The 24,033-nt window shown below is 40.4% G+C and overlaps 1 protein-coding gene and 1 pseudogene across 5 annotated transcripts in view; both read left to right on the top strand.

Annotated features, from left to right (window-relative positions):
* LOC105495064 (sterol carrier protein 2) overlaps window positions 1-24,033 on the top strand; it is a 125,345-nt gene that overhangs the window by 66,606 nt on the left and 34,706 nt on the right. For all 5 annotated transcript variants that reach the window (XM_011764232.3, XM_011764236.3, XM_011764231.3 and 2 more), the window contains one exon: window positions 489-596. In XM_011764232.3, the coding sequence (XP_011762534.2) occupies window positions 489-596 (108 nt within the window). The remainder of the gene's footprint in view (window positions 1-488; window positions 597-24,033) is intronic.
* On the top strand, window positions 603-24,032 carry LOC139362294 (tubulin beta chain pseudogene; annotated as a pseudogene).

Genomic DNA, 24,033 nt, shown 5'->3' with positions numbered 1-24,033 from the left:
CTTTTGTGGCTCAACAGTGTTTTCAGACATTTGTCTTCATTTTATGAAAGTGTCTTTTTTCTCCTGTTTTTCCATATTTATTAAAAATACTTATATAGTATATAGCAGTACAGTTGAAAATAGAAAAGAACACATTTTGGCAAAATTATGCATTTTGGCAAAAAAGCTGACATAATTATTTTAGTTATAGCATTATATCCATTTCAGTTCTATTCTCCTAGTTCTCTGAATCTCTACCATATTTAGAGCAATTTTGGAAGGCAGAGAGCTCTATGGAACTAATAGGAGCTTTTGTTTCATACAGGAAATGTTCTGAAATTGTAAGTATTTATTACTTTTGAAAGTGCTTATGTCAAATTGTTGTTAGTTTGAACTGTTAAGAAATATTTGCTCCAAGAAATTCTTGGCTATATGGAAATCTTATAAAAGCATATCATTTGTTCTATTGTTACTATTAACGTTTGTAAATATTATTTTTTCTTCTATAGGACAAGGTGCAACACTGGTTGATAGAGGAGATAATACATATGGAGGAAAGTGGGTTATAAATCCTAGTGGTGGACTGATTTCAAAGGGACACCCACTAGGAGCTACAGGTAATACTACATACAGATTTCATACATTTTTAAATCATTTTTTCCTTAAGTGTGAACGAATTAGTCTTTCATTTGAATGAAATATTATATTCTTTGAACTTGGTAGCTGGTGCTCTACATGATTGTTTAGCTGCAATATTTTTGATGTTCCATTAAGTAGAGCACACTTAAATAATCTTGATTAATTGATGAGAATTTGAATTAATTAAAACTAAATTCAAGATGTTTCCAAGTAGAGATCTTACTGGACTTGCTAAATAAGAATCATTTGAAATGAGCATGTTATTTATATGTAGTTGTATACTTGGTTGACATTGCATGGAAATTATTTTCTCTTGAGACAACGGGACTAGAATTTATAAAGTAAGAATTTTACTATGGCTCTGCTGTTGACTGGCTGGCTGTGTGAAACTATTTTTATCAATCACTTTAACTTTTAATTCCTTAATTATAAAACGACAAACTTGTACAATGCAGTTTCTTTTTCTTTTTTTTTAATAAAAAATTTTAAATAAAAAAGGGAACCTCACCGTGTAGTTCCTTTTTTCTTTCTTTCTTTTGCTTTTTTTTTGAGATGGAGTCTCGCTTTGTTGCCCAGGCTGGAAAGAAGTGGCACAATTTCAGCTCACTACAACCCCTGCCTCCTCGGTTCAAGCCATTCTCCTGCCTCAGCCTCCCGAGTAGCTGGGACTACAGGCTTGTGCCAGCATGCCCAGCTAATTTTTGTATTTTCTTTTTAGTAGAGATGGGGTTTCACCATGTTGGCCAGGCTGGTCTTGAATTGCTGACCTCAAGCAATCTACCTGCTTTGGCCTCCCAGAGTGCTGGGATTACCAGCATGGGCAACACATGGCCACAACATGCATTTTTAATATATCACTGTCTACCTTCAAATAGTGTGTTATGCCATTTTGTACATAATGTAAGACTTTTACAGCCGCCTATCTATTTACCTTCTCCTAGCTTTTGTGTTATTGTTTCCATACACTTACTCTTAAGTATATTGTAACCCCCACAATATACTATTATTATTGTTGCTTTAAACAATCTAGTATCTTTCAAAGAAATCTAACAATTACGGGGATGATCAGTGATGTTATGGGAAGTGGCAAAATAACAACATCCAAAAATCTTGCCCTTTATAAAAGTTTGGAGAACACTGGCAAAAATTGTCAAGATCAACTTTTTCTGTAACTTTAAAAATTAACCGGATTTACAACAATCTGTTGGGAGTGGAGGTGGGGGGTGCTTAAAACAACAACAAAGAGCATAATCTCTGTGAGAGCAACAAGCTGTGGCATTTTCACCTGCCTTAACACCTCCCCCTTTCTGCAGCTCCACAGTAGCCTTGAAAACCTACACCTTGCAGTCATGGTGAAAATTAGCAGCCTAGCTGGCACTGAACAAGTCAGAACAGAGTTGGAGCTCTTTCAAAGCCCCTTCCTCAGAGAACTGTCATTATATGCCCTGTCTGGTGGTGTCCTGGTAAACCCCACTTGAAAGCTTTGTCTTTATTTCACCTCACTGAAAACTCACCCAGCGCGAAGAGTATTTCCCCTAGAGGCACTTGTCAAAAACAATCAACCACAACTGTTCAACAAAGTAGCTACCTCAGGTGCCAATTGGGGTAAACAACAAAATAACAAAAAACTTAAAAGGAAAAGTTGGGGAGTAAGATGTACATACCAGACTTTAGAAGGCTAATGGCATATATAAGGTCAGAGTTGTGTACATGCTCAGGAAAGACCTGAGAAGGTCCTAAGCTCACCTCTGGCTAAACTTGGGGCTCTGCACAAGCAAAAGGCAAAGGCTAAGGTAGAATTGTAAAATGCCTGGCTGAGGACCACATCATGCAGCTAGAGGTCCAATAAAGACCAGGAGAATTTTTAGTTCAGTCATTTAAGGACATCTCTATCTAGTCAGTAGCTGAGGGAAGAGAAAAGTCAGTGGCCATGTGGGACAAAGATTACAGACTTTATAGAATTACCTTGGAAAAGTCACTAAATAACCACAACAATAAACAGCAACAACAGCAACAAACTGGGAAAGAGGAGAGTTTGATTGATTTTTAGAGGAGCTACATTATATTATTTAAAATGTCCAGTTTTCAACAAAAAACATAAAGACATGCAGATAAACAATAAAGGGTGACCTATATACCTAGGAAAAAAAGCAGTCAATAGAAACTATCCCCAAGGAAGCCAAAACATTGGACTTACTAGACAAAGACTTTAACTAGCTATTTTAAATATATTAAAGGAAACCATATATAAAGAACTAAAGGAAAGTAAGATAACAATGTTTCTCCAGATAGAGAATATTAATAAATAGAAATTATGAAAAAGACAACGAGGCACAGTGGGTCACACCTGTAATCCCAGCACTTTGAGAGGCAAAGGTGGGAGGATAGCTTGAACCCAGGAATTCGAAACTAGCCCAGGCAACATAGTGAGACTTCCCCTCTACTAAAAATAAAAAATTAGCTGAGTGTAGTGGCATGCATCTGTCATCCCAGCTACTTGGGAGACTGAGGCAGGAGGATCACTTGAGCCCAGGAGGTTAAAGCTGCAGTGAACTGTGATTGTGCCACTGCATTCCAGCATTCCAGCCTGGGGAACAGAGAAAAAAACAAAAACAAACAAACAAACAAAATCAAGCAAGGAAATTAAAGAACCAAATAGAAATCTGGAGTTGAAAAGAAATCTAGCACAAGACATCAAGGATAAAACCCTAAACGTTAGTAGACATCAAAGGGTATAGGTGGAGAAGAAGAACCATTTAAGAATAATGAGAGGGAATGCTCAGTTAGCCAAGGAAGGAGAGTGTTTCAAAAGTAAGAGATCAGGCAACAAAAGTTAGATAAAGAACGAAAAGTGTCCTTTGGATTTGGCTGTTACAAAGTCGTTGGCAATCCTGGAGCAATTTTGAACAAGTGTTTTGCATGGAAGCACATGAGATTCAGAAAGAATTATAAGTGAGAAAGTGGCAATAATAGTGCAGATACACTTTTAGAAATAGTGGCTATGAATGGAAAGTGATATATATGTAAGGGATGTACCTGAATTATAGGTACACGTTCTGTATGAATGAAGTCTTGGGTGTGAACCTAGCCTCTTCACTCTCTTTAGTATGTAGCTTAGCCAGTTAATCCTAGTTTCTTTTCTATAAAATGGGAATATAGTACCTACCTTATAAGGCTGTTCTGTGGATTAAATGAGGAAATATATGTATGTAAAGTATATGGTAGAGTCCCCCAAAAAGAGTAGGAACACAATAACTTCCAGAATTCTCTTCCCAACATTTCCACAAAAGGAAGCCATGATGGATCTACTTAACTAGTTCTTGTTTGTTTATTTGCCAGTAATAAACCTCTTGTTTTTATCACAGTATGAAGATATAATTTTTGACCATTTCTGGAAAAGAATGTTCTTTAATTTGTAAAGAAAATTTGTTTTCTAGTGTGACATCCTCAAGGTACCATATTTCTATGTAAATGTTGTGCCCAATGCTACACAGACACTATTTAAAAACTATTTTCTGCCTTTGGTAAATAGACTAAACTGTTTTCTTTATTCCTCAAAATAATTAGATCACACTTCCATGTTGATTTTGTTGCTAATGGGACATGGAGACGTCCGGGTGATAATAAATATTCCTGTGGTATAATCACTAAAGCCTTTAAGAGTTATACTGAGTTTGTGTGTAAAGAAGTGACTTAAATCCTCCTTTCAGACAGCTTCCTTATTCATATAGGAAACCTCTGTTTCATTAGGAGATGAATATGATATTTCATTTTAGTTGTTCTTGTTGACATACAACTTTTTTCTCCTCTGAAATAGCACATTTTTATTATTACTTGCTTGATTGCCATTATTAGATATTTTTGTTCTGCCATCCACTGAAACACTCAGAAATCATGCCTTATAGTAACAATATAATTTTTCATATCTATATTTGTTATTAAAATTTAGATCTAATTTTTATACAATAAAATGCACAGTTCTGCTTCTCAGAACCTTCCTGCTGCCACGTTTGCACCTTGCTGCTCTAGCCTCTGGGGCGCGTTCCATCCTTTCAGCCTGCAGCCAGCAGAGAAAAAAAAATTACATATATTCTTGCCCCGTGCATACCTAGAGGTGACCAAAAAAATTAAAATAAATTTTAACCATGAGGGAAATCATGCACATCCAGGCCGGTCAGTGTGGCAACCAGATGGGTGCCAAGTGCTGGGATGTGATCAATGATGAACGTGAAATCGACCCCACCAGCACCTAACATGGGGACAGTGACCTGCAGCTGGACTGCATCTCCATGTACTACAGTGAAGCCACAGATGGCAAATATGTTCCTTGTGCTCTCCTGGTGGATCTAGAACCTGGGACCATGGACTCTGCTAGCTCAGGCCCTTTTGGCCAGGTGCTTAAACCAGACAACTTTGTTTTTGGTCAGTCTGGGGCAAGCAACAACTGGGCCAAAGGCCACTACATAGAGGGGGCCGAGCTGGTTGATTCAGTCATAGATGTGGTGCAGGAGGACGCAGAGAGCTGTGACTGCCTGCAGGGCTTCCAGCTGACCCACTCAATGGGCTCTGGAATGTGTACTCTCCTTATCAGCAAGATCCGAGAAGAATGCCCTGATTGCATCATGAACATCTTTAGTGTGGTGCCTCCACCCAAAGTATCTGACACCGTGGTCGAGCCCTACAACATCACCTCTCCATCCATCAGTTGGTAGAGAACACTGATGAGACCTACTGCATTGACAACGAGGCCCTCTGACATCTGCTTCCGTACTTTGAAGCTGACCACACCAACCTATGGGCACCTGAACCACCTTCTCTCAGCCAGCATAAGCATTGTTACCACCTGTCTCCACTTCCCTGGCCAGCTCAATGATGACATCCGCAAGTTGGCAGTCAACCTGGTGCCCTTCCCACGTCTCCACTACTTCATGGCTGGCTTTGCCCTCTCACCAGCTGTGGAAGCCAGCAGCATCAAGCTCTCACAGTGCCCAAACTCACCTGGCAGGTCTTTGATGCCAAGAACATAATGGCTGCCTGTGACCCCTGCCACAGCTTATATCTCACTGTGGCTGCTGTCTTTGTGGATGGATGTCCATGAGCAGATGCTCAATGTGCAGAACCAGAACAGCAGCTACTTTGTGGAATGGATCCCCAACAACATCAAGACAGCTGTCTGTGACATCCCACCTCATGGCCTCAAGATGGCGGTCACCTTCATTGGCAACAGCATGGCCATCCAGGAGCTCTTCAGGTGCATCTTGGAGCAGTTCACTGCCGTGTTCCCCTGGAAGACCTTCCTCCACTGGTACACAGGCGAGGGCATGGATGAGATGAGAGTTCACCAAGGCTGAGAGCAACATGAACAACCTCATCTCTGAGTATCAGCAGTACCAGGATGCCACCACTGAAGAGGAGGAGGATTTCAGTGAGGAGGCTGAAGAGGAGGCCTAAGGCAGAGCCCCTATCACCTCAGGCTTCTCAGTTCCCTTAGCCATCTTACTCACCTGCCCCTTTTCTCTTTTTTCAAACACAAATCTAGATCTCAGAATTTGTGTTTGCTGCCTCAAACACAAATCTAGATCTAGAACAGTGCCTAGCATGTAGTAGGCACTCAATAAGTACTTGTTAGTTGAATGTTTCCTTTCTCTTTCTACTCTGGGAAGCCTACGTTTCTGACACTCTGGGAAACCCTGTATTTCCTTCTGGTGCCCATCCCTTCCATCTGTCCAGTTAATATTTCCCTCTTTTTAAAATCTGCAAGAAGCTGGGTCTCATCCAGATCTCATTTAGAACCCACTGGGTTTTGAAACCCACGTGAATAATGGCCACCATCCTAAGCCCAAAGCAAAAGATGGTAGAAGGTGGCAGGTAGAAGTCACTACAAGGAAGGGGATGGGATTTTCCATCCTAAAAGTTTTGGAGAGGGAAATCCAGGCTACTAAAGTCATAATTTCCAGGTACTTCCATTTTCCATTTCTCAGCTTCAAGGGAGGTATTAGCAGTATTTTCTCCATTTTCAATCTCCCTCCAAGCTCTGCCCTTTGGAGAGGTCTGCCCCACTCTGTCAAGTAGAATCTTTCCCTCTCTGACTCTGCCTCTCTCACACATTGAATTCCTCCCTTTCCCCTAAGGGGATCAAGGAAGGGAAAGAGACCAGCCTTGGTCCCTAGGCCTCCAGAAATGCCCTCCTAATCTCCACCTTTTCTTAACCCCCAAAGAGGATTAACATCCCTGGCTTTATCTGGGATGGTATATACTGCCACATCAGTGTTTGAGTTATTCCCCAGAGGAAAGGAGAACCCTCCTCCATCTTTTTGCAACGTCTCCTATCTTCCTTTTGCTATTGTTTTTTTCCACCTTACACTTGGTTTTGTTCTATCCTACACTTCAAATTTCTATTTTGAACGTGTTTCTTTTTTTCATATTGAAAAGGTGACATTGCTCCAAGAGCCAAAAATAAATGGGAATTGGAAAAAAAATGCACAGTTCTCACAAAAACATGTACACTAATGTTTATAGCAGCATTATTCATTGTCAAAAGCTGGAAACAAACCAGATGTCTATCATCAACTGATGAACAAAATGTGGTATATTTATTTTTATTTTTTTATATTTTTTTTGAGACAGTCTCACTCTGTCCCCGAGGCTAGAGTGCAGTGGTGCAATCTTGGCTCACTGCAACCTCTGCCTCCCTGGTTCAAGCGATTCTCCTGCCTCAGCCTCCTGAGTATCTGGGACTACAGGCACCTGCCACCATGCCCAGCTAATTTTTATATTTTTAGTAGAGACGGGGTTTCATTATGTTGGCCAGGCTGGTCTCACACTCCTGACCTCAAATGATCTGCCCGCCTCGGCCTCCCAGGTGTGAGCCACTGTGTCCGGCCAAAATGTGTATTTATACTATGGAATATTTTTTGGCCATGAAAGGAATGAGGTACTGAAATATGCTACAATATAGATGAACCTTGAAAACATTTTTAAATTCCATTTTTATGACATGTCCAGAATAGGCAAATCCATATAGACAGAAAATAGATTAATGGTTGCTTAGGACTAGGGAACACAGGAGAGAGATAACTAAGGGGTAGGTGTGGAGTTTCTTTTTGAGATGATGAAAATGTCCTAAAATTGATTGTGGTGATAGTTGCACAACTCTGAGAATATACTAAAAACCACTGAATTATACACTTTAAATTGATAATTGTTTTTGAAAATTATATATATCCAGGTAGCAACCAGCCAAAGCAAGATCAAGAACATTTTTATTACCACCAAAAGTTCTAGCCTGTCTATTTCCAGTCAATCCTCTGGCCTCCCTGAAACACCTCTCTCACTCTCCACCACCACCAGGCCGAGATGTTTGACTTCTCTTGTGGTAGATTAGTTTTGCTGATCCTAGAACTTCATATAAATGGAATCATACAGCACATGTATGTATTCTTTTGTGTTTGGCTTCTTTCACTCAGCAGATTATAAAATTAATCCAAGTTTTTCTTTTTATCAGTAGTTAGTTCTTTTTTATTGCCAAGTAGTATTTTATTGTTGAAATATATCAGTTTGCATATCCATTGTCTTGTGGATGGATATTTGAATTGTTTCCTGTTTAGGGCTACATGAATAAAATTGCTATGAATGTTTGTATACAAGTCTATTTGGAGACATATATTTTTATTTCTCTTGTGTTGATAACTTGGAGTGAAATTGCTGGGTCATAGGACAGATACATATGAGTAACTGTCGAAAAGGCTGAGTGCAATAGTTCATGCCTGTAATCCCAGTACTTTGGGAGGCTGAGGTGAGAGGATTGCTTGAAGCCAGGAGTTTGAGACCAGCCTGGGCAGCAAAGCAAGACTTTGTCTCTACAAAATATTAAAAAATTAACTGGGAGCAATAGCACACACCTGTAGTCCCAGCTACCCAAGAGGCCGAGGTCGGGGGATTGCTTGAGCCCAGGAGTTTGAGACCGGCCTGGGCAACATGGTGAAACTCTGTCTTTACAAAAAATACAAAAATTAGTCAGGCGTGGTGGCGCATGTCTATGGTCCCAGCTACCTGTGTCTTTCCATACCTTTGCAGGTATATCCATAGGATAAATTTCAAACAGTGGACTCATTGTGTCAAAGGGTAGTATATATTTAAAAATTAGTGGAGACTGCCAGTTTTTCTTCAGAAAAGGTTGTATCAGTGTATGTTTCCAACAGCAGAGTACGAGAGTGCCTCTTTCCTTCAGTCTTGTCAATATTGGATTTTTTTCTTAAATGTTAAAAAATTTGCCAATCTTGACAGGTCATCTGTTTTTCTTCCCTGGGTACTGAAAAGGTAACCTAAAACACCCCAGGAAGATAGAATTTACTCAGTTTTTAAATATTCAAAGAGAGACTCGCATTTCCTGCAGTATCCTTTGATAACCCTTTCTAACATTTGAGTCTACACTGTTGATAAATTTTTCCTTTTATTGTTAATCTTTGAGATATTATGTCTAGTGATGGGGTAGCATTTTGTGGGGAAAAAACTTATAAATCTTGATGACTTGAGTGGTAGTCTGAATAGGGATGAGGAATTATTGAAAAGTAAATGTTTCCTTGCTACATATTGAGGATTTGGATATATTTTGATAAATCTGGCACATGGCCATTAGCTGTAATGTGCCCCAAGAAAGAATTCAGACTCCTTGAATTTATATCACAACGACAGTTATGAGTAGCTTAAACATTTTTTCTCTAGTTACTTGGATAACAAACTGCAATAGGATTCTAAGAGATTCAGAAAATGGTCAAGTTAAGTTCCAAAGTATGTTAAGACTCTTGGTGAGGGTGTAAGATTCTCTTCTGTAAATGGTATTAATTTAATTGTAAGACAGTGCCGCTTTGGTTGGGAACTCAGTATTGGGGAATTAGCTTTAAAATTAAAGCTTCATGATACTGGTTTCTGATTTTGTTTAGATCTGGATGAAAGTTTCTAGCTGCTATAACACTATCCATAATAGAAGAAAATTGTAGTTTTCAGCATTTGAATTGAGTATTCTTTTGTTCATTGTCAGTTTAAAAACATTAATTCCTTTTAGATTTCCAATCAGGAAAATTACATTAAACCTGAGCTTTTTTTGATTACTTTGCAGTGGTCATATTACAAAAAACACATTAGTGTTCAGGTAATAATGTCATATTTTATTCCAGTTTTCAAAGTGCTTTTACATATACTGTCCAACACTTACTGAACACTTGTGTTTTTTTTGTTTTTTTTTTTTTGAGACGAAGTTTTACTCTGTTGCCTAGGCTGGAGTACAGTGGCGTGATCTCAGCTCACTGCAACCTCCACCTCCCAGGTTCAAGTGATTCTTCTGCCTCAGCCTCCGGAGTAGCTGGGATTACAGGGACCCGTCACCATGCCCGGCTAATTTTTGTATTTTTAGTAGGGATGGGGTTTCACCATGTTGGCCAGGCTAGCCTGGAACTACTGACCTCAAGTGATCCACCTTCCAAAGTGCTGGGATTACAGGTGTGAGCTGTCACACCTGGCCTGATCACTTGTTTTAAATGAATAAAGATTGGACATGGTGGCTCATGCCCATAATCGCAGCACTTTGGGAGGCCAAGGCAGGAGGATGACTTGAAGCCAAGAGTTCGAGACCAGCCTGGGCAACAAAGCGAGACCCTGGTTTCTACAGGAAAAAAAAAAAAAAAAGAATAAAATTTGACTTTAGTTTGTTCTTAGCTATCTCTACTTTTTAAAATATCCATATTAATATCTGTAATCTACTGAAAGGACATGAAAGTGCCTTTGAGATAAAGCTCCTGACAAAGGATTATTGATTGCTTTGAAGCTAGAAGTGGGTTTTTTTAGTTTGGCCTTTTGTCATAGTTCAGCCTGGCCTTTTAAGCCTTTAAGAAAGGCCTCTGTGTCTTTCCAGTAGGCTTCAACCTAGTGTTAGGTCCTGATCTTCTGTTATTCAGTCAACATCAGTTCAGTAGTGACTTACTGTGCACCCACCTCATCATTAGGTACTGTAGGTCACTGGTTGTCAAATATGAGGTCTACTCATAGACCGATTCGGAGCCTCCTGAAGCTTTTAAAAATATATGTTCCTGCCTGAGTATGGTGGCTCACGCCTGTAATCCCAGCATTTTGGGAGGCTGAGGCGGGCAGATCACTTGAGCTGAGGAGTTCGAGACCAACATGGGCAAGATGGTGAAACCCTGTCTCTACAAAAAATGCAAAAATTAGCCAGGCGTGATGGCACATACCTGTAGTCCCAGCTACTTGGGTGGGAGGATAGCTTGAGCCCAGTAGGCAGAGGTTGCAGTGAGCTGAGATCATGCCGCTGCACTCCAGCCTATGTGGTAGAGCCAGACCTGGTCTCCAAAAAAAAAAAAAAAAGATTATATATATATATGTTCCTGTCCTACCCTTAGAAATTCTCTTTGGTCTGGGTTGGTCCTAAACAATTTATATTTTTTCAAAGTTCCCCCAGAGCTTCTCATTCATAGCCAGATTTGAGGGCTAGGGTTAGGATATAGAAGGTAACTACTAGCCTCAGGAAGTGTATAAGAGGCAGATAATACAAGAATACAAATACTTACATATTTAAATAAGCAATTATAATACAAAGCAGTGTGCTATAGGAGAAGCACAAAGCAGAAGTATGAAGAGGAGAAAAAGGAAAGGGAGGATGGCAGGGTCATGAAGATTTGCTAAATCCCATGACATGCCAGGTGTTTTGCCAGCATTTCTAGCTACTTGAGTTTTGAGGAAGGAGATTCAGAAAGAGGAAGGGTGTTTAAACCAAACTGTTTGCTTTTACCAAACAGGTTTAATTCCTTCTTGCCTATACAAACTCTACCTTTGTTATTTTCTCAATAATAATACACTGTTCTAAGTACACTTCATGTACAAGTGCATTCAATTTTCTTATCGATTTTTCTCTTTTACAAAAGAAGAAAATAGAGGCATGGAGAGTTTAAATAATTTGCATGAAGTCATCAGGCTAGAGAGTGGCAAAGCTAAGATTCAAACACAGGCTATGTATTCCTAGCATCCAGGGTCTCAACCATTATACTGTACTTCAGTGTCCTTTCCTCAGTGGAAACGCCCATCTTCAAGTGCTCTCTCAAATGTTATCCACCTTATGAAGCTCTTCCTGTTTCACTGATTTTTTCCATAGATTGAATTAATCTTTCCCTTTTTTGAACTCCCATACTTTCTCAGGACTTTTCTTTTGACATTTATGCTTATAGTATATATTATAATTATTTATAAGCTTTAAAAAATCTTCCCTATTTAAGAGCCTATGAAGTCAGGATTCATATTTCATTTGTCTCTCTACCTTGAACAGTGCACAATACATTGCATATTTAAAGGGATAGTTGAATATGTTATTGCTCCTTTAACATCTAGAACGTGGCATGGAGCAAAGGGAATACATTTGTTTAATGTGAGAAGAATTAGGATCATTAGGAAGAATTCATTGGAAGGTAGATTTTGGCTGGATACAAGATAGAACTTTCTAACATGGCTTCTCAAAAATGGAATAGGTTGCCTCCTGAGAGCATGCATTTACCTGTCACAGAGGCTGTGCACAAAAAATACATGTAACAACTTGATAGGAATGTTGTAAGGAGAATTTTGCCCATCTGTTGGGCCTTAGATTTGATGAATTCATAGATCCTTTTCAATTCTATTATAAGATGCTCTGATCTCCTGTGGGAAGTAATTATTTCTCTTTCTGCATTCACGTAGTTCTTGATGTTTTTAATGACACATATATTATTATTCTATCCTGTGATTTTTGTTTACATGTTTCAGTACTTTTAAAGGCATTATAAACTTCTTAGGTCTTAAGAATTTGGGTGAAAATGATATGAGAATAAGTGGAATTTTAGCCAAGGGACCTAGCATTTTCAAATCAAACCATGGCTTAGCTCTCCTACTCTATAAGAGGTTGCCAAAATAAATCCTAGGATGATGACTGGTAAGACCTAAATCCAATATAAACTCTTAAAAAGCCAGCAAGTCAGTAAGGGCTAATTAGCTTTTCACCAAAGTTTCTATTTTACCTTTCATCATATCCTCCAGGACACCCATCCTTATTTCCATTGCCCAGAGTTTTGCATTTTTACCACTGCAATGTGAGGAGAGGTAAATTTTATCATTAAACTCTATTTGTGCCAGGACAAATGGAGCCCAGGAGATGGTGTCTACCCTAGATACCTGTTACTAGCTAGAGATAACTAGGAGAAAGCCCTGAATTTCTATTTCTATTTCTTTTCTTTTTTTTATTTTTGAAACCAAGGTTTCACTTTGTTGCTCTGGCTGGAGTGGAGTGGCATGATCACGGCTCACTGTAGCCTCGATTTCTTGGGCTCAGATGATTCTCCTATCTCAGTCTTCCAAGTAGTTTGGACTACAGGCATGCACCTTCATACCTGGCTAATTTTTTATATTATTGGTAGAGACGGGGTTTCGCCATATTGCCTAGGCTGGTCTCGAACTCCTGGGCTAAAGTGATCCACCCATGTCGGTCTTGCAAAGTGCTGGGATTACAGGCATGAACCATCATGCCTTCTTTTACTTTTTTTGAGATAGAGTCTTGCTCTGTTGCCCAGGCTGAAGTGCAATGCAGACATGGTGCAAACATGGCTCACTGAAGTCTCTACTTCCTGGGCTCGAATGATCCTCCCACCTCAGTCTCCCAAGTAGCTGGGACCACAGGTGTACACCATCACACCCAGCTAATTTTATTTTATTTTTTCTTTTGTAGAGGTGGAGTCTCCCTATGCTTCCCAGGCTGGTCTCAAACTCCTGGGCTCAAGCAGTCCTCTCTCCTTGGCCTCCCAAAAAGCTGGGATTACAGGCATGAGTCACCACACCCAGCCCCTTATTCTTTCTTCACAATTTTGCAGATAGAAGATTCATTCTTACCATAGATCTTAGCAACCTCAGCATACCATTTTTTACCCTTAAAGTTGGGAACTTCCACCTTTTCACTTAAAGGAAGCACTTGTATGCACATCTGAATTGCTACTTCACTCCTCTTGTGCTTTGGGGCCATCATTAAGTAAACTAAGGATGACTTGAACATGAGCACTGCAGTACCCATCACAGTCATTCTAGTAACAGAGATAGTTACTAACTGACTAATGGGTGGCTAGCATATACCACTTGGATATGCTGGGCAAAGGGATGATTCACATCCCAGGTGGGATGGGGCTGAATGGCGTGAGATTTTATCATGCTACTCAGAACAGCATGCAACTTAAAACTTATGAATTGTTTATTTCTGGCATTTTCTGTTCAGTATTTTTAGACTGTAATTGACTGAGAGTAACTGAAACTGTGGAAAGTGAAACCATGGATGTGAGGGCACTACTGTATTTTACTTTTGTTTTTGAAATATATTTTACATGTGATAGATAATTTTGTCAGGCCTCTAAGCCCAAGCTAAGCCATCATATCCCCTGTGACTTGCACATATACATCCAGATGGCCTGAAGCAACTGAAGATACACAAAAGAAGTGAAAATAGCCAGTTCCTGTCTTAACTGATGACATGCCACCATTGTGATCTGTTCCTGCCCCACTCTAACTGATCAATTGATTTTGTGACAATACATCCTCCCCGCCCTTGTGCTAATGTACTTTGTGATATTCCCCTGCCCTTGTGAATGTACTTTGTACAATATACCCTCCCTGCCCTTAAAGGTTCCAAGATGGCCGAATAGGAACAGCTCCAGTCTACAGCTCCCAGTGTGAGTGACGCAGAAGACGGGTGATTTCTGCATTTCCAACTGAGGTACCAGGTTCATCTCACTGGGGCTTGTCGGACTGTGGGTGCAGTCCATGGAGTGTGAGCCAAAGCAGGGCGGGGTATCGCCTCACCCAAGAAGCACAAGGGGTCGGGGAATTCCCTTTCCTAGCCACGGGAAGCTGTGACAGATGGCACCTGGAAAATCGGGACACTCCCACCCGAATACTGTGCTTTTCCAACGGTCTTAGCAAATGGCACACCAGGAGATTATATCCCGCACCTGGCTCCGAGGGTCCCATGCCCACAGAGCCTCGTTCACTGCTAGCGCAGCAGTCTGAGATCGAACTGCAAGGTGGCAGTGAGGCTTGGGAAGGGGCGTCTGCCATTGCTGAGGCTTGAGTAGGTAAATAAAGCAGCCAGGAAGCTCAAACTCAGTGGAGCCCACCACAGTTCAGCAAGGCCAGCCTACCTCTGTAGACTCCACCTCTGGGGGCAGGGCATAGCTGAAAAAAAGGCAGCAGAAATTTCTGCAGACTTAAATGTCCCTGTCTGACAGCTTTGAAGAGAGTAGTGGTTCTCCCAGCATAGATTTTGAGATCTGAGAACGAAGAGACTGCCTCTTCAAGTGGGTCCCTGACCCCTGAGTAGCCTAACTGGGAGACACCTCCCAGCAGAGACTGACCAACACCTCATACAGCAGGGTACCCTTCTGAGATGAAGCTTCTAGGGGAAGGATCAGGCAGCAACATTTACTGTTCTGCAATATTTGCTGTTCTGCAGCCTCTGCTGGCGATACCCAGGCAAACAGGGTCTGGAGTGGACCTCCAGCAAACTCCAAAAGACCTGCAGCTGAGGGTCCTGACTGTTAGAAGGAAAATTAACAAACAGAAAGGACATCCACATCAAAACCCCATCTGTGTGTCACCATCATCAAAGACCAAAGGTAGATAAAACCACAAAGATGGGGAGAAACCAGAGCCGAAAAGCTGAAAATTCTAAAAATCAGAGTGCCTCTTCCCTCCAAAGGAATGCAGCTCCTCGCCAGCAATGGAACAAAGCTGGACGGAGAATGACTTTGATGAGTTAAGAGAAGAAGGCTTCAGACGATTGGTAATAACAAACTTCTCCAAGCTAAAGGAGGATGTTCGAACCCATTGCAAAGAAGCTAAATACCTTGAAAAAAGATTAGATGAATGGCTAACTAGAATAAACAGCATAGAGAAGACCTTAAATGACCTGATGGAGCTGAAAACCATGGCACGAGAACTATGTGATGCTTACTCAAGCTTCAGTAACCAGTTCGATCAAGTGGAAGAAAGGATATCAGTGATTGAAGATCAAATGAATGAAATGAAGTGAGAAGTGAAGTTTAGAGAAAAAAGAGTAAAAACAAACAAACAAAGCCTCCAAGAAATATGGACTATGTGAAACGACTAAATCTACGTCTGATTGGTGTACCTGAAAGTGACGGGAGAATGGAACCAAGTTGGAAAACACTCTTCAGGATATTATCCAGGAGAACTTCCCCAACCTTGCAAGGCAGGCCAACATTCAAATTCAGGAAATACAGAGAACTCCACAAAGATACTCCTTGAGAAGAGCAACTGCAAGACACTTCATTGTCAGATTCACCAAAGTTGAAATGAAGGAAAAAATATTAAGGGCAGCCAGAGAAGAAGGTCGGGTTACCCACAAAGGGAAGCCCATCAGACTAACAGCAGATCTCTTGGCAGAAACTCTCCAAGCCAGAAGAGAGTGGGGGCCGATATTCAACGTTCTTAAAGAAAAGAATTTGCAACCCAGAATTTCATATCCAGCCAAATTAAGCTTCATAAGTGAAGGAGAAATAAAATCCTTTACAGACAAGCAAATGCTGAGAGATTTTGTCACCACCGGGCCTGCCTTACAAATGCAGACCTAATAGACATTTACAGAACTCTCCACCCCAAATCAACAGAATATACATTCTTCTCAGCACCACATCACACTTATTCCAAAATTGACCACATAGTTGGAAGTAAAGCACTCCTTAGCAAATGTAAAAGAACAGAAATTATAACAAACTGTCTGTCAGACCACAGTGCAATCAAACTAGAATTCAGGATTAAGAAACTCACTCAAAACCACTCAACTACATGGAAACTGAACAACCTGCTCCTGAATGACTGCTGGGTACATAACAAAATGAAGACAGAAATAAAGATGTTCTTTGAAACCAATGAGAACAAAGACACAACCTACCAGAATCCCTGGGACACACTTAAAGCAGTGTGTAGAGGGAAATTTATAGCACTAAATGCCCACAAGAGAAAGCAGGAAAGATCTAAAATTGACACCCCAACATCACAATTAAAAGAACTAGAGAAGCAAGAGCAAACACATTCAAAAGCTAGCAGAAGGCAAGAAATAACCAAGATCAGAGCAGAACTGAAGAAAATAGAGACACAAAAAACCCTTCAAAAAATCAGTGAATCCAGGAGCTGTTTTTTTTGAAGAGATCAACAAAATTGATAGACCACTAGCAAGATTAATAAAGAAGAAAAGAGAGAAGAATCAAATAGATTCAATAAAAAATGATAAAGGGGAGGGCTATCACCACCAATCCCACAGAAATACAAACTACCATCAGAGAATACTATAAACACCTCTACACAAATAAACTAGAAAGTCTAGAAGAAATGGATAAATTCCTGCACACATACACCCTCCCAAGACTAAACCAGGAAGAAATTGAATCCCTGAATAGACCAATAACAGGCTCTGAAATTGAGGCAATAATTAATAGCCTACCAACCAAAAAAAGTCCAGGACCAGATGGATTCACAGCTGAATTCTACCAGAGGTACGAAGAGGAGCTGGTACCATTCCTTCTGAAACTATTCCAATCAATAGAAAAAGAGGGAATCCTTCCTAACTCATTTTGTGAGGCCAGCATCATCCTGATACCAAAGCCTGGCAGAGACACAGCAAAAAGGGAGAATTTTAGACCAATATCCCTGATGAACATCAGTGCAAAAATCCTCAGTAAAATAGTGGCAAATTGAATCCAGCAGCACATCAAAAAGCTTATCCACCACGATCAATTTGCCTTCATTCCTGGGATGCAAGGCTGGTTTGACATACACAAATGAATAAACGTAATCCATCATATAAACAGAACCAAAGACAAAAGCCACATGATTATCTCAATAGATGCAGAAAAGGCCTTTGACAAAATTCAACAACCCTTCATGCTAAAAACTCTCAATAACTAGGTATCGATGGGACGTATCTCAAAATAATAAGAGCTATTTATGACAGACCCACAGCTAATATCATACTGAATGGGCAAAAACTGGAAGCATTCCCTTTGAAAACTGGCACAAGACAGGAATGCCCTCACCACTCCTATTCAGCATAGTGTTGGAAGTTCTGGCCAGGGAGATCAGGCAGGAGGAAGAAAGAAAGGGTATTCAATTAGGAAAAGAGGAAGTCAAATTGTCCTTGTTTGCAGATGACATGATTGTATATTTAGAAAACCCCATCGTCTCAGCCCCAAATCTCCTTAAGCTGATAAGCAACTTCAGCAAAGTCTCAGTGTACAAAATCAATGTGCAGAAATCACAAGCAGTCCTATACACCAATAACAGACAGCCAAACCATGAGTGAACTCCCATTCACAATTGCTTCAAAGAGAATAAAATACCTAGGAATCCAACTTACAAGGGATGTGAAGGACCTCTTCAAGGAGAACTACAAACCACTGCCCAGTGAAATAAAAGGACACAAACAAATGGAAGAACATTCCATGTTCATGGATAGGAAGAATCAATATCATGAAAATGGCCATACTGCCCACGGTAATTTATAGACTCAATGCCATCCCCATCAAGCTATCATATGGAATCAAAAAAGAGCCTATATTTCCAAGACAATCCTAAGCCAAAAGAACAAAACTGAAGGCATCGTGCTACCTGACTTCAAACTATACTACAAGGCTACAGTAACCAAAACAGCATGGTACTGGTACCAAAACAGAGATATAGACCAATGGAACAGAACAGAGCCCTCAGGATTAATACCACACATCTACAGCCATCTGATCTTTGACAAACCTGACAAAAACAAGAAATGGGGAAAGATTCCCTATTTAGTAAATAGTGCTGGGAAAACTGGCTAGCCATATGTAGAAAGCTGAAACTGGATCCCTTCCTTACACCTTATACAAAAATTAATTCAAGATGGGTTAAAGACTTAAATGTAAGACCTAAAATCATAAAAACCCTAGAAGAAAACCTAGGCAATACCATTCAGGCCATAGGAATGGGCAAGGACTTCATGACTAAGACACCAAAAGCAATGACAACGAAAGCCAAAATTGACAAATGGGATCTAATTAAACTAAAGAGCTTCTGCACAGCAAAAGAAACTACCATCAGAGTGAACAGGTAACCTACAGAATGGGAGAAAATTTTTACAATCTGCCCATCTGAGAAAGGGCTAATATCAACAAAGAACTTAAACAAATTTACAGAAAAAAATCAACCCCATCAAAAAGTGGTCAAAGGATGTGAACAGACACTTCTCAAAAGGAGACATTTATGCAGCCAACAGACACATGAAAAAATGCTCATCATCACTGGCCATCAGAGAAACGCAAATCAAAACCACAATGAGATACCATCTCACATCAGTTAGAATGGTGATCATTAAAAAGTCAGGAAACAACAGGTGCTGGAGAGGATGTGGAGAAACAGGAACACTTTTACACTGTTGGTGGGACTGCAAACTAGTTCAACCATTGTGGAAGACAGTGTGGCGATTCCTCAAGGATCTAGAACTAGAAATAACATTGACCCAGCCATCCCATTACTGAGTATATATCCAAGGTAGTATAAATCATGCTGTTATAAAGACACATGCACATGTATGTTTATTGCGGCACTATTCACAATAGCAAAGACTTGGAACCAACCCAAATGTCCATCAATGATAGACTGGATTAAGAAAATGTGGCACATACACACCATGGAATACTATGCAGCCATAAAAAAGGATGAGTTCATGTCCTCTGTAGGGACATGGATGAAGCTGGAAACCATCATTCTGAGAAAACTATTGCAAGGACAGAAAACCAAACACTGCATGTTCTCACTTATAAGTGGGAATTGAACAATGAGAACACTTGGACACAGGGTGTGGAACATCACACACCGGGGCCTGTTATGGGTTGGGGATAGCAGGTAGGGGTAGCATTAGGAGATATACCTAATGTAAATGACGAGTTAATGGGTGCAACACACCAACATGGCACATGTATACATATGTAACAAAGCTGCACATTGTGCACATGTGCCCTAGAACTTAAAGTATAATAATAATAAGTACTTTGTAATATTCTCCCCGCCCTTACATGTGCCCTAGAACTTAAAGTATAATAATAAAAGTAGTTTGTAATATTCTCCCTGCCCTTGAGAACTTTGTGAGATCCACCCCCTGCCTGCAAAAAATTGCTCCTAATTCCACTGCCTATCCCAAACCTGTAAGAACTAACGATATTCCCACCACCCTTTGCTGACGCCTTTTTCAGACTCAGCCCGCTTGCACCCAGGTGAAATAAACAGCCTTGTTACTCACACAAAGCCTGTTGGGTGGTCTCTTCACACAGATACATGCGACAAATTTTATATCTTTTGGAGAGAAAAACTGCTCTATTATAAATATACATTCTTCAGTCTATGCTGTGTCTATGAAAGCTTTTTGCTCTTTGAAACTCAACAAGCCTTTTCTTCTTCAAAAATTCAGGCTCTGATAGTAGAAAACCATGCTTTTTAATGTTGTTTTTGTTAAAGCATTTAGATATCTAATTTGAAACTAAAGCCGAATTATGACTTTATTGTACTTGGCCGTCTTGATAGTATAGGAAGGTTTATAGGTTCAAGGAGAAGGAAGAAAATACCTCAGATAATAACTCATAATGTTATCCCCTATAGCTTTTCCATTCTGTGGCTATTCATAGCGCTTAGTGTCCTTATCTTTGTTAGCACTTTATATTTACATTACACTGTGAATCCTCTGTTATCTTTAACATTTGGTAGAGCGCTTGATACATGTTCGAATGGTTTATTTTTAGAAGCAACCAGATTGTATACTCTTATCTATGTAACTGAGTCCTAGGTCAGTTACTTTCATGTAAAAAGGTTGACCAACATCTTATTAGGAAATGTTTGCAGCAAGATGATGGTTTGTAACCAGTTGATTGGAAGTACAGGTGGCCTGGACTTGCATTTGGCATCTGAATTATGAACAGCCTGGTGGGACTCAGCCCTCAACCCATGGGATCTGACACTATCTCCAGGTAAATAGTGTTAGAATTGAAATGAATTACAGAATACCTCATTGGTGTCTGTAAAAGAATCGATTTGGTATTTGGGGGAACCCCTCACCTTCCCGACATCTGGTTACAGAAGTGTGCTGTGAGTATGCTGAGAGGAAAAACAGCTTGCTTTTTCTCTTTACATCTAGCTTATAATTTACATCACTGTTAGGGCTTAGAAAACCATACACCAGAGTAAAAGCCTCAGAAGCAAAAATTTTTCTCTGGCCTTCTCCTGGTCTCCTGTCTCTCAGTCCCATTCTCCCCACCAAGGCCAGCCGTAGAAACTGGAATCCCTCTTCCTCAAGGTAGATCTTGAAAGCCATAACCCCTTTTCCCCAAAGCCAGTCATAAAACCTAGAATACTACTATAACTTCCCCTCACCTTTCTGTGTAAAAATTGGCCATAAAGAAATTGTCTGACCTATCTTGTTTGACTGTAGGTCGTAAGACCCCAATTCCAGAAAGGGACCTGCCCCACACCCAGAAGAAAGGAATGCTGCTCACAGAGGCCATGAGGAATCTAGATGGACAGGCCTGGCTGGGTTTCCCCACTCAGTCTATTAGCATTAGATCATACACTTTTTGTCCAATCATATTTCTATACGGCTGTTCCATACTTCGTTGAACTTAAGCATAAAATGGACAATTTCCACTGTATCTTTGGGTCTTTATTCTGAATGCTCCTATGTATACACGGTAAATAAATTTGTATACCCTTTCTCTAATTAATCTGACTTTTACAAGTTGATTTTTCAGGAAACCTTCAGAGGGCCAAGGAGAACTTGCTCCCTTTGCCCCTCTCTACCTATCTATCCATTCCCCGGTTATTTCACTTCTAGATTATCTAGATTTTCACTGTTATAACAATCTGATGAACAGATAGCTTTGTGTGTAAAACTTTCCCAACATTTGATTATTTCCATGGAATGGTTTTGAAGGCATTTTAAAGACTCTTCATAACTTTGTACGTTGCTTTCCAAAAAGGTTGTCCTGGTTTAAACTTTGACCAGTTCTGCATGGAGGTGACTATCTTGCCATAGTTTCCCCTGCATTGATTATTCCCATTTTTAAATATTCTTACCAATTTGATTGGTGTAAAATGGTATCTGTTTGATTTTTATCAATGGCAAGTTTGAGTATTTTCTCAAATAGTTGTAAATTGCATCTATTCTTTTGTGAAGACAACTAGCAGTGTATCTAAGACCAGTTTGAATATTTTTTGTCTTACATATTCATTTAGGCTTTTCATAAAAGCAGATTTCCAATAAAACTGATTGCCCCCAAATTTGGGTATAATAGAGTCATTTCAGTTTGGCCTTCCTCATTAATTTCTAAAATGTTCACAATTCAAAAAGCTATTACCAGGTGTGGAGCTACCTTTTTTTTCTCTCTCTCTCTCTTTTCTTTTTGAGACAGGGTCTCGCCCTATAATCTTGCCTTGCTGGAGTGCAGTGGCATGATTATAGCTCACTGCAGCCTTGACTTCCTGGGCTCAGGCCATCCTCCTTCCTCAGCCTCTTGAGTAGCTAGGGCTACAGATACGTGTCCCCATGCCTGGCTGATTTAAAAAATTTTTATTTTTAGGCTAGGGTGCGGTGGCTTACACCTGTAATCCCAGCACTTTGGGAGGCCAAGGTGGGCAGATCATAAGGTCAGGAGGTCAAGACCAGCCTGGCCAATATGGTGAAACCCCGTCTCTACTGAAAAATTTAAAAAAAAATTAGCCGGGAGTGGTGGCGTGCGCCTGGAGTCCCAGCTACTTGGGAGGCTGAGGCAGGAGAATCACTGGAACCTGGGAGGCGGAGGTTGCAGTGAGCTGAGATTGTGTCGCTGCACTCTAGCCTGGGTGACAGAGCAAGACTCCATCTCAATAAAATAAAATAAAATAAATTTATTTTTAGTGGAGATGAGGTCTTGCTGTGTTGTCCACGCTGGGAGCTACCTATTTTAAAATAGTGTTTAAGATACTTGGTCTATAAATATATAGACACTGCTTAGAAATGAAAAGCAGCAGTTAAATTTCTTGGGGAAGTTGGAGTTTATACAGGAGATTGTCACAGGTACTCAGGAATTGGAAGTTGTGGCTGGTGATGTGCCTGGAAGAATAGGCACTGTAACTAGTAGACCTGCAGATCAGTCTATCCTGATAGAACATTCTTTTTTTTTTTTTTTTGAGATAGAGTCTTGCTCTGTGGCCCAGGCTGGAGTGCAATGGTCTGATCTCGGCTCACCGCAAATTCCGCCTCCTGGGTTCACGCCATTCTCCTGCCTCAGCCTCCTATGTAGCTGGAACTAGAGGCACCTGCCACCAGGCCCGGCTACTTTTTTTTTTTTTTTTTTTTTAGTAGAGATAGGGTTTCACCATGTTAGCCAGGATGGTCTCGATCTCCTGACCTCGTGATCTGCCCGCCTCAGCCTCTCAAAGTGCTGGGATTACAGGCGTGAGCCCCCACGCCCGGCCCTGATAGAACATTCTTAACCCAGCTCTCCTTTAATAGCTGGTCCGATAGAAAGGCAAACAAATGTACATCTAGAATCATGGGTTCTAACCTCACCTCTGGAATTAGCCTGCTTTGTAACCATTCACCTTTGTGTTTCTCAGTGTTTACATCAGTAAGTTCCTTTCAGCTCTAAACATCTTTGATTTTATTATTCAGGGGACAGAATGTTATCCTTGTGAATCCGGAACTTTTCTTGTGAGTAGCTGTGAATAGGTCTGGAAAACAACTCATTCTTTGTGTGTGTGTGTGTGTGTGTGTGTGTGTGTGTGTGTGTGTGTTTTTAGTAGAGACGGGGTTTCCCCGTGTTAGCCAGGATGGTCTCGATCTCCTGACCTCGTGATCCACCGCCTACCAAAGTGCTGGGATTACAGGCTTGAGCCACCGTGCCAGGCTTGTTGGGAACTACTTGGAGGAAAATAATAGGAAAAATTTCCCATACCAGCTAAACTTTTTAGGGAATGTGAACTTCCAAATCCTTGTTTATTTTCTTTTAATACATTAAAAATGGTAAAATTACATTTTTTTATGCCATTTTCCCTGGACTAGAGAATTGTAGATTCAGTGTTTTGTCTTTCAACATGCCAGAAAACGACAGGTTGAGTAAATTGAAAGAGTGCAGGAAAGAAATTTAGAGAGAAAATAACTAGCTGCAAAACCCTTCAGTGTTTTAAGAGAAGTTACTATTTACACAAACGTTGTCTCGGCTTAATCAAATGCTTTAATTTAAAGTCACAAACATCCCTTTTCTGGCTTGAGAAAGCTGGTGGAAGCAGCTTTCTGATCCAACAGACTCAGTGCTCTGTGTTTGATTT

This window comes from Macaca nemestrina, chromosome 1 (genome assembly GCF_043159975.1).
Source record: "Macaca nemestrina isolate mMacNem1 chromosome 1, mMacNem.hap1, whole genome shotgun sequence".
NCBI lineage: Eukaryota > Metazoa > Chordata > Mammalia > Primates > Cercopithecidae > Macaca > Macaca nemestrina.
The sequence above is the reverse complement of the archived record's forward strand: the minus strand, read 5'-3'. Positions and strand labels throughout refer to the sequence as shown.